This window comes from Oncorhynchus mykiss, chromosome 11, assembly GCF_057628025.1.
Source record: "Oncorhynchus mykiss isolate SJ-2025 chromosome 11, ASM5762802v1, whole genome shotgun sequence".
Taxonomy (NCBI): domain Eukaryota; kingdom Metazoa; phylum Chordata; class Actinopteri; order Salmoniformes; family Salmonidae; genus Oncorhynchus; species Oncorhynchus mykiss.
Window position 1 is genome coordinate 41,682,253 of NC_143032.1, and position 12,074 is coordinate 41,694,326.

Genomic DNA, 12,074 nt, shown 5'->3' on the forward strand with positions numbered 1-12,074 from the left:
AAGCGCTGCTTGATGAGGCCGAAGCATCAGTCGGGGGCAAACCACTGCCGTTATCACAATTCAGGTCCACACGTGTTTTCCCAACTCTGTAGTTGGTGAAGAAATGGTGCATGTAATTGATGACTGCGCTGGTGCTTTTGGTTGTGCCAGCTCTCTTATTGTGGACTGTATGACTGGTGGATTCGAGTCAGGCGTGTTCTACTGATTGATGCTGAAAGACAAATTCCAGATACAAATATATTAGCATTATTATACACTGCTCAAAAAAATAAAGGGAACACTAAAATAACACATCCTAAATCTGAATGAATGAAATATTCTTATTAAATACTTTTTTCTTTACAGAGTTGAATGTGCTGACAACAAAATCACACAAAAATGATCAATGGAAATCAAATTTATCAACCCATGGAGGGTCTGGATTTGGAGTCACACTCAAAATTAAAGTGGAAAACCACACTACAGGCTGATCCAACTTTGATGTAATGTCCTTAAAACAAGTCAAAATGAGGCTCAGTAGTGTGTGTGGCCTCCACGTGCCTGTATGACCTCCCTACAATGCCTGGGCATGCACCTGATGAGGTGGTGTGTGGTCTCCCGCATCCGCCAACTCCTGGACAGTCTGTGGTGCAACGTGGCGTTGGTGGATGGAGTGAGACATGATGTCCCAGATGTGCTCAATTGGATTCAGGTCTGGGGAACGGGCGGGCCAGTCCATAGCATCAATGCCTTCCTCTTGCAGGAACTGCTGACACACTCCAGCCACATGAGGTCTAGCATTGTCTTGCATTAGGAGGAACCCAGGGCCAACCGCACCAGCATATGGTCTCACAAGGGGTCTGAGGATCTCATCTCGGTACCTAATGGCAGTCAGGCTACCTCTGGCGAGCACATGGAGGGCTGTGCGGCCCCCCAAAGAAATGCCACCCCACACCATGTTGTAGACTCCGTCTCATGCTACCATTAGAGTGAAAGCACCGCCAGCATTAAAAAGTGACCAAAACATCAGCCAGGAAGCATAGGAACTGAGAAGTGGTCTGTGGTCCCCACCTGCAGAACCACTCCTTTATTGGGGGTGTCTTGCTAATTGCCTATAATTTCCACCTGTTGTCTATTCCATTTGCACAACAGCATGTGAAATTTATTGTCAATCAGTGTTGCTTCCTAAGTGGACAGTTTGATTTCACAGAAGTGTGATTGACTTCGAGTTACATTGTGTTGTTTAAGTGTTCCCTTCATTTTTTTGAGCAGGGTACAATAGATGCGAAATGGCGTTCTGAGATATCACTACACACAGTTCACACAGGTAATGTTAGTTACTGTAGCTAGCCAGACATCTAACGTCAGCTAGCTCACTAACAGCAAGCTTTAACTAGTAATACAAACAGATTGTCATAGCTAGCTAAAGTTAACCAATAGGTTCAATGTTAGCTAGCAAACATTAGGCTAAATCTAGCGATGCAAAATGGCATTCTGAGAAAACATCACTAACGTTACATACGACTCATACACATAAGTTAATGTTAGCTAGCAAGCCAGCCACCTAACCTCAGCTAACGTTAGCTAGCTAACAGCAAGTTTTAACTTGGGATCTGTCGTTTAAACATGTTATGTTAACGTTAGCTAGCTAAAAAATTAACTATAATCCCAATCCATAGAGTAACGTTACTAGCAATACAAACCGATTGTCATAGCAAGCTAAAGTTAAACAAATATCGTTAGGTTTAATGTTAGTTAGCAAGCCAGCCATCGAACTCCAGCTGGCTAGCTAACAGCAAGCTTTAGCTTGCAATTAAAATAACTTTCTGACAAAATTAGAAACGTATAACGTTAATATCTGAATCCTTAACTAGATTCTTACTGGTATACATGGATGAAAGCTTCACTGCAGACTGCAACCCCTTTTATAAGACATCCTGTATTGTTTCCATTTAGTTTGCACAGCTTGTTTGGCCCTTTGTGTTGCACTGATTTCGAGTCAGCATTCGTCGTCCAGAAAGTAGTCCATCACAACTTTTTCCCACTGACCTTTGTCGATAGTGCCTGATAAATTCAGGGCAGCAATGCTATTGAGAGCAGAAGAAGCATATTTGCAGGTCTCCATGGCTAACATTATATCTTTCAAAAACACTATTACGAGCAGCTCATTTTACAGACACAAGATGCAACACCACAGACCAATCCAAACTCATCTTTCGGCATGTCCAGCCCACTCATTATTTCAGCCAATCATGGCTAGCGGGAAGGTTGCTGACTTTCTCTGTGGCTAAACCAACTAGGCTCTTAATTTAAAAATTGTATTCGTATTTACAGATGACATACAAGTTTGATATTAAGGCACATGAAAGTTCACATGTTCGAGAAGGCATTTTTGCCAAAAAAAACGAACACATTTTTTTACATTTCTTAAAAATACGTTCAAAAGGCTCTCATGTGAAGTCGTGACTTGAGACGTACGCCTAGTTTCCTGAATCGGGTCACAATTGGTCTTTTGACCAATCAGATCAGCTCTTTTGCCAGAATTGGGCTGCCGGTGTATAGTCATAACCCAGTGAAATGTGTCTGTTGTGGGCCAGTGTTGAGGGCCCAGTTTTGTGGGGACAGTGTTGAGGGCCCAATGCTGTGGGTCCAGTGTTATGGCCATTATGCCATGCCTGAAGACCAGAAATCTCAGTGTGCAGCCTGCAGATGGTCAGTGGAAACCGTGTCCAAAACCAAACTCTGTTTCAGGCCATTTTGTGAATGGTATAAATCCTTTTGGTTCTTGTTTTACGCTAGCAATAACACCACAAGCTCTTTTAGCAGCAGGACATGCAAACATATCCACTGCCAAAATTGTAAATCGACGAAAGTGTCTTAATCTGGAGAAAAAACGTAATCTTTGGCAATGCTGGAGCTCCAACATATGCTGTAATTGACATTATTTGGTCTTTTTGGGAGTAGTTTTAAATAGTTATCTTGATTAGGTCATTCTCTTTAGTCATTTGTGGCTTGTAATATGTTAATTCTTCCATAGTTATGCATTCAGTTCATGTCTGTTGTGGATTGGTTTAATATTCTGTATAATTTTCTAAATTCCTTTTTATTAAAGACATAATCCACATGCCAGGATATTACACATTTATCTCCTTTGAATCAGTCATGTTCTTTGACTAGCTGTTAGTCTAATATCTTAATGGGAAGAAAACCAAGTTTTATTTTGATTTATGTAACCTTTATTTAACTAGGCAAGTCAGTTAAGAACAATTTGTGTCATAGGCCTATCTAGTAATTCTCATGGTGATGAGCAATGACATTATGAGATAGCTGTAATATTTGTCTGCTTTAATTTACCATATTTCTAAGCTAAAGTATGCATACATCAATGTTGTCATGAATTCTAATAAAACTGGGAATTAATGTCACCACCCAGTGAGCACAAGATGTTGAAAATACATATTTCCACGTCTTTTCAACCAAAATGATTTATGTTCAACGTCTTGTGTTCATAGGGCAGTCTGGCTCCTTCTGTGCACTGCCCATACTCAGCCTGGCATCGGTTGTCAGAGGCCTACTCCCTGCTGTATGTTGAGTGTGTTCTTGTGGTGCTGCTGTGTGGGTGTGTGTTTGCTAGCCCTGTCCAGGGCCGACTCTGTGATCAGATGAAGAGCAGACACTGAGGCTTAGCCCAGACTTAAGCTCTGTCCTGGTGTCTGCCCGCAGAGACGATCAACCGGCCACTGCTAGCCTGCCAATAACAGCCAGCAGGTACCCCAAGACCCAGGTCATGCCGCATGCTGGGCATAGTCACCATTCCCTGCCCTCAACTCCCGCTAACCATGGCAACGGCACCCACCCTCTGTTTACGCCCCTCAATAAGGGTGGGAATGGTAAAGTCTGCCTGCGTGCATGTGAAAGCATGTCCCCGGTCCTCATGAAAACCCTGGGTATCTTTGGGCTGCCCCACTGGAGGCGCATGGGTCTCAATTATTCTAGTCGCCATCAAATCCTGTTAAAGCCTGTTAATGATGCGGATTACACTTCCTCTGCCTCTCAGAACCAGGCCGTAATTTTTTCCACTGCAGTGTTCTGCCTGTACAAAATGTAAATAAGACTCGGCCAAAAGGACAGCCAGAAAATACTCAATGAGGCTCCTCTTTAAGCCACTCCTGAGTGTAATCGTGCCCATTTTCATACACTTGTGTTGGGATGTGAGCGAAACAATGTACAATGCCCCCCTACCACACATAATCTAGTTATGAAGAGGGTGGAATATGGGGAGGGGAGTGTTCCATTTGGAGGCGATAGGTGTGGGATGCATACTAATCAGGGCCCCCTTTCTGCCGTCCGAGCGCGAGATTGTTTCACAAAGGGTCACCAGATGGACTGCACTGGCCTGCAGTTCCCCCCAGAAGAAATGGGGTGTTATGAAAACGACATTCCCTAGCACAAAGCCCCTCTGTTCTCATGGTTGGATGTCCAAGTCTTCCTCTTTCCCCCTAGACACACCAAAGCGTTACTTTCAACTTTCAATGTTTAGAGCCGTGCAGATATTTACATACCTTCCATCCAACTCACATTCTTACGCCCCTATTTTCAGGAAGTACAGAGCCCACTCCGCAGTGATTAATATCACATAAAAAACAGGTTGGGCGAGCCCTGAATGCTGATTGGCTGAAAGCCGTGGTACTGTATATCACACCGTATACCATGGGTATGACAAACAATGGCTATATATCAATAAGGCACCTTGGGTGTTTGTGATATATGGCCAATATACCACAGCTAATAAACTGTACCATGGAAATTTAGAAGATGTATTTTAGAAGTTACACTACCACATAGAGCGCAGTGGAGATGAGAGGCGATCTGGCCTGCTGTATATTTAAGAGCTCGACCATATAGTTAGTGGAGGAAATGAACGGGGACTTGATCTGACATGAGCCCAGGTGCAGACAGTGTTTGACTGCTGGTGTTGACACAGAGACAGCTCCAGCATTGTCCTGCCAGGATGTTTGCATGACACTTGGCTTGGCTCTGTCTTATCTCTGCTGGAGCTCTGCTCTGATTCGACTGCTAGAGTCACTAGGCTCTGAAACACTGGCCACATCACCAGGAGGGAGCAAATTATTGTAAATATGGACTTTTTGGAACAACGTCTCCAATTTGGATCAATTAGGCAAAGCATGTGGTGGAGAGAGAATCCAGAGAATCTTAATGAAGAACATTTTGAGGAGGATGTCTGTGGCCTGAGCTTGAATCAGATTTTTTCGCAGCTGTGAAATTTCTGCCCTGCTAGAGCAGCCCCGGTCAACTGTAAGTTGTCTAGGAGCAACAATGGCTCAGCCGCGGTGGTAAGCTATACAAGCTCACAGAACGGGATTGCCGAGTGCAGAGAGAGAGAGAGAGAGAGAGGGTGGAGCTTCTCCAAATGCTACGCTCTCAAGATTAACGATTTAATTTACGACGTAGCTCTGATAACATAACTTAGTCAGGTTTTATCCTCTTGGACAGGTATTCCCAAACCAGGGATACGTGCAATGCCGTCGGGGGTACGCCAAATAAAAATGTGATTCCCATTTTTTTAAAATATATATTTAAAATATATATATTTTTGTTAAAAACAATTGCTTCACATTTTCAATACATTTGGGTGAGTTTTTTTTCTTGACTGAGAAGCCTCGTTTCACTGCAAAATTAAAATTAAACCATAGTGTTCAGCGAATTTACAACACAATGTCAAATATAGATAGCCTAGTCAAATAATTAACATCCAATCACATTAACCTAGTTTCTCACACGACTGACCTATCTGGGTGATGTTTTTCTCGCCTGGATGATCTGAGTTTACGATTACAGGGACTCTCCTCAACTATATTCAATGTGCGGGACAAAATTGAGCCTATGATTAAGAAGTTGGAGCTCCACTCTGTCTGCATTGTCAAGGACAACACACAGGTCTTTCCATCATTGTATGATTTTTTTGTGTGCAAATTAACTCAAGCTTACAGACAATGTCAAATGTGATAAACCGAAGCACCTGAGTGAGTTGGGTGCGCAATTACACAGGTACTTTCCCAAAACAGATGACACAAACAACTGGATTCGTTATCCCTTTCATGCCCTGTCTCCAGTCTCCAGTCCACACATCGATATCTGAACAAAGCTGAGCAAATCTCGCTGTTAAGACACTGATGCCCTTTGCAACCACATACCTACGTATGTGAGAGTGGATTCTTGGCCCTCACTAGCATGAAAACTAGATACAGGCACAGACTGTGTGGAAAAGTATTTAAGACTGAGATTCTCTCCAATACAACCCAACATTGTGGGTTGTGTGCATCCTTTCAAGCACACCCTTCTCATTAACCTGTGGTGAGTTATTCACAATTTTCAATAAACAAATAAGGTTTTATATGTAAGATGGTTAAATGAAGAGCAAATTATTGATTATTATTATATTATTATTTGTGCCCTGGTCCTATAAGAGCTCTTTGTCACTTCCCACGAGCTGGGTTGTGACAAAAACTCACACTCAATCTTATGTTTAATAAATGTATCGTATAGTGTGTGTGTGGCAGGCTTACAATGATGGCAAAAAACGACATTTGAGAGTGCGCTGACCCTGGTGCTAGAGGTGGTACGTGGCTGGAGGTTGAACATTTGAAGTGGTACGGGGCTATAAAAAATTTGGGAACCACTGCTCTCTAGGAGATGCTCATTGAAGTGGATTCATTTCAGAATTGCTGGTCCTCCAGACTCCAGCAAACTTCTGTGCAGGTTGAGAGTCATAATCAAAGCCCAAGTCAGACAGCGTCTGTTACAGACTTTGATTAAAACTACATTCACACAGTCGTCTCAAAAAAATGAATCTCAAAAGTGGTTGCAGCGTTGAGCACAGTCACCTTTCCCTCCGCAAACAAGCCTGTCAATCACTCTCAGAGCCTTTCTTCACGGTCAGTAAACACAGTCTGGCAGAAAGGTAGTTAACTCCTGAGTTTATGTGTTCCATATGCGGGTAGGAAAGTCTGGATTACCAGTGAAACGCATAGGTCTTGTCTGCGCTTTAATGAGTGTTAGTATAGATTTCCTATGGCTGAACATAATGCTTAATTGACCTGAACAGCATCGAGTGACTTGGCAAACCCCCCCACCTCCCACAAACCTTTCCCATGAACAAAGAGGCTTTTGTCTGGGCGGCAGCAGCACTGTAAACTTTTGTTGACTGCTTCTGTCTGACAGAGTAAATAGCCCCTTTGTATATTGTTATTTTTTGCCAGTTTGAACAAAGTTTAGACAAATATGAACCGTTTAAGATTTACTGGTGTAGAAATGGTTGAATTGTTGTTGTTGAGTGCCTCTCTTATTTCCTCTCTTTCAGGGATCACATATACACGCTGGATACAGACACCGCCAACTCCGAGGAGATCTTTTTCAACAAGGTGAGTTTTTGGGGGGGAGAAGACGTGTTGTTCTGCGCCGTCCTCCGGGTGACCATACCGAACACTCGCCTAATTACCTGGCGGACCGTCCTGTCCAGTCCCTCTCCAGCGGCTTGTCTGGCGTGAGACACGGCAACGCCGTGACCCCACTAAGCACGTTATCCTATCAGGCACCAACCCACATGCGTCATTGCTGGTCAGCAGGACGGGGCCAATGAGAGAAACCTGAGATGTATGGACATATGTAACAACCTCCAACCTCAGTGTCTCCTCAGTGTCTGTGTGATCCACCTAGTTGGGGCAAATAATAAGAGCAAGCCGGAATCTCTCTGTCTCAAAGAGACTGAGACAGAGAGATTGATCACTGAGAGCCTGTTTAGCAGTAGTCTTTAATCAGTGGCCAGACTCCAAACACTAACACTGCACTGTAGCTGTAGTAGAGGCTACTCTGCTGTGGAATGGCAGCTCGCTGGCTTCAGAGCAGCCTTGAGAGGACCCACAGGGCATAAGCAGAGTGCAGCCAATTGTGCGAGGTGACTGCCTGGTGCTCCGGGCTGGGCTCTGGCTCTCTTGAGGAATGATGACCACGGTAACTAAGCAGAGATCTCAATTGATTCCCCATCAATTTACTCTCCACAGAAACTGACATGGAAGTCCAGACAGGCAGATGTGGACACCTGCCGAATGAAGGGGAAGCACAAGGTACAGACTACTGATCTACTTATTCTCCCTCTCCTCAATGTACTGAAGGTTACAGAATACATCATAATAACTAGGGCCAGGAGGTTTTCTTGCCCATGGGACCCTACCAGGAAAATGCATGTGCATATTCATTTAAACCTACTTATGCCACCTCAGAATGCCTTGCTGTCTCAAATGCTTCTATATGAATACTCTATTGTGAAATGAATATTTACCTGTTGTTTTTTTATTATGGCATGGACAAATCCACCCATTTCCTTTATTGTGTAATTCATGTTATGTTTTCCGTGCATTTGACATTCTCATCAAACGATATACTGTACAGTTAATAGCATTCCAGGAACGTAAACTAGTCAGTCGCCATCATTCATTATTCATAGCTGTCAATGTCGTTTCGCTCTCGTTTCTATTCAGCACAAGAATGAGACAAGACAATTAAAAAATGTTTCCCCTTTCTCCCCAAGGATGAATGTCACAATTTCATCAAGGTCCTCCTGCAGCAAAACGATGACACCTTGTTCGTGTGCGGAACAAATGCTTTCAACCCCTCCTGTCGAACTTACAAGGTACAGCTCGCATTGCTCCCTACTACCCATGCTCTGACTTCACCTGTTAAGAATATGCCACCAACACAGTGCTGTATTTCACCAATATGGGTACGACGTAAAGGAGAAGATGTGTGGAGAGATGGACATTGATGGATTACTTTCAAAAGCCCATGGTCAGATCTGTCCCTTTTTCTACGTGTAGTTTGTCATGTTTGATTTAAAAGCAGGTAAACCTACATGTAGGCATAGCAGTTATATTGAAATAAGATGCTCTAATCAAGACAGGCGGCCACCTCAGTTGTCAAGGCATTTTTGGAATAGTTTCAAGATTTGGCTTTGGCTTTAGCAGAATTATTAAGCCTGTCTTCTTTAGAGAGGATTACCATCGGAATTAAGGCAGCCCCCCGCAACTCTCTGAATCAGAGGTGTTGGGTTAAATGCGGAAGACACATTCAGTTGAATGCATTCAGTTGACTAGGTATCCTCCTTTCCCCTTATATGTCATCCTTAGGAAAGATATCTCTAGAAGGCAGTTGTTGTTGGCATGTTGGGAAATAAATTGGTGCCACAGTAGACTTGATTTGAAGGTGTTGTTGAGAGACATCAGGGATTTGTTGTTTACCGCTGAACAAGACTCTTTTGCTTCATTGGGTTTTTGGTTTCAACGAAGCACAGAAAAGGCTTGTGTTCTCACTTGAGCATTCTTTAGAGAATGCAGAATGTATGCCCAAATTTTATAGGCATGGTTAGTTTTACAGTTCCTCTGCTCCCATTTCAGACCCTTTTAATTGTTATTACTGGTATATTGTCTGCGAAAAGCTGACATCCTCACTGACATACCGTAACACTTAACGAGTGGCGCTGTAAAATGTGTAAACGTTATGAGGAAGAGGTGAAATGAACAGGCTGTGCCTGTCGGCTGTGGGCCGTTGGCAGGCTCTCCCAGCTGACCGATTCCAGGCTTTTGAGGTGCATCCACTCCTCAATGATCAGCCTGGTTTTGATTTAGTGGGAGAGAGTATGTGTGCGCATGCATCCACCTTGGCTACAGTTTGCCTCACCATCTCGATGACCTGACAGGCCTGAAAAGAGCTTCTGTTTCGGGGCCAACCTCATCCCACATTAATCAGAGCCACGGGGAGGGGGGAGGGCTATACAAATGTTCCTGTCGACGGCAGCTACATCCCATGCCCCCCCCCACCCACCCCCCACACACACTCCTGAGGGCCGCTCAGACAGACACCTTGGCAGCCATAGGCCGCTCCCCTGAGCTAAGGCCCAGCTCGCTTTGTGCAATAAAGCCTCCCTCCCTAGCTGCCTGATATTCTATGGGTGTCCATTACGTCACATGTTGCCGGGCGGAGCAGGGGAACAGTCCTGAGAGGGCCCAGGTGATATGGATCAGCCATGGTGTAAAGCCTCAGCCCTAGCCCGACAGGCAGCAGAGAAATGGAGTGTGACTGTCTCAGTGGGAGAGTCATTGCACTGAAATTGTGCACACTATGATTTCCCATAGCAGTGATAAACCATATAGGATAGCAACATAGACATTCAAGGCCCCTTTCCACTGTGGAAGCAACCACCCGAAGGCCATGCTAGAGATATCCTTATTTTCTATTTGTATTAATAATTTTCATATCGGGCCTTAATGATTGAGTTAATTAATCAATTAAAATCCTCAAGGTTAGGTATAGCTTTCCATGTTTCTAATTGTTTATGGAAAAATAAAATAATGTCTTCAGGAGCAAGAACATAATTGTTTATCCCTTTTCTCCTTGCTGTTTGATAGTGGATTGACCTCATATGTCTCCCAATTGCCTTGGAGTCTCTTCCTCCTATTCAAATGGCAGGAATATATCACTGACAGAGAGCCAAGCCCACAGTAGACAGAGGTCATTGCCACTGTGAAATTAAACAGGCAGAAGGGGGGCCTCCCTCCCTCCACCAATGCTGCAGCAGAACCCAGTCCAAGTAACAGATAGTCCAAGAGACTCAGGCATAGTGCCTCAACACCCACAGTGACAGCATAGTGCATCAACACCCACAGTGATACAGTTGAAATGAGTGCCCTCAGACTAGCTACGCCATATCTTTAATAGAAAATAAATGTAATTGGAATTTCCTGTCTCAAAAAATGTGTATCCTTTAAAGGGTCTCTGTTTATACAATTATTCATATCTTGATAGCCGAGAGAAAAATCCACTGCTGGTGTTAGTTGTCTCAATAAAAGGTCATGAGTAATTTTCACTGCCAAAACAGCTTCATCTATTTCTCTGGCAGGGTTTTCTGCACTTAGTGAGAGTGTGTGTGACCTTTTTAGTGGCCAGATGATAGCTGTTTCCACCGAGACAGGAATAGAAAATAAAATGACCTGTTTAGAGACCAAAAAGGGCAGCGTAAGCACTTCACCTTTCTTGGCAAGCTGCAGTCTTTGTGAAGAGTATGCTAACTTTGTTAGCTTTGTTAGCATACAGCGATCTTGACCTCAGCCTATGCCCCATATGAAAGACTCATGCCTACTGGGGATGACACGGGTACCCATGGGGGAGGTAACTGACCTTTCACCCGGATATGATACTCAGCCACTGCCACTACTGCTGCAATGTTGTGTGAAATATGGTGCCATATTTAACACAATAACATCATTTTCCAATGAGGATAGGGTTGGGTTGGGGTTTGGATGGGTTGGGTTGGGTTGGGATGGGGTGACTGGAAGCTTTTGGGTGGATTTTCCTCTGACCTTCTTCCCTTCCCCCACTGTAGATGGACACCATGGAACATCTAGGGGAGGAGATCAGTGGGATGGCACGGTGCCCATACGATGCCAAACACTCTAACATCGCCCTGTTTGCAGGTGAGAGACCATAACTAATTTGTTACTGGAATGTGGATGTGGCCTGGGAAAATATAGGGTACACTTTAGCCTAATGACGTAGCCTTTTAAAGCTTGTATTACCACATCAATATGAGTGCAGTATATATATTATGTTGAGTGTGTAATGTACTGTGTTTATTTTGTATACAGCAGTACCATTGGCGATCAGTGCCGTTTAATATGAGGGAGAACGATTGTTTTTTCATGAGCATAGCCTTATTTCTATTACAGCATATCGGATGACTTTCGTTCATATTCCATTCACCCAGTTCAATGTAACAGCGATAGGTTTAGGCTACTACATGATACTCAAATTTTCTCTATACCCATTATGAGGTTTCTACAACCTAGCCTATGAATGAAAGTTTACAACGTAGATGCACACAGGTCGAGAGACAAATTTGAGTTCACAGACAGTGACACATGGACAGACATTGACATTCAATACCACCTTGCACACTCTTGCCTGCATCTAGCTGATATAGAGTGTAATCATTAGTCCAAGAGTTGCACACAAGAGTTTCTATT

General features: G+C 43.7%; 1 protein-coding gene across 13 annotated transcripts in view; it reads left to right on the forward strand.

Moving 5' to 3' along the window:
• Positions 1-12,074, forward strand: part of LOC110535018 (semaphorin-6A) — a 92,449-nt gene that overhangs the window by 40,296 nt on the left and 40,079 nt on the right. For all 13 annotated transcript variants that reach the window (XM_036935458.2, XM_090190159.1, XM_090190162.1 and 10 more), the window contains exons 4-7: positions 7,361-7,421; positions 8,061-8,123; positions 8,588-8,689; positions 11,435-11,525. In XM_036935458.2, coding sequence (XP_036791353.2) covers positions 7,361-7,421; positions 8,061-8,123; positions 8,588-8,689; positions 11,435-11,525 — 317 coding nt within the window. The remainder of the gene's footprint in view (positions 1-7,360; positions 7,422-8,060; positions 8,124-8,587; positions 8,690-11,434; positions 11,526-12,074) is intronic.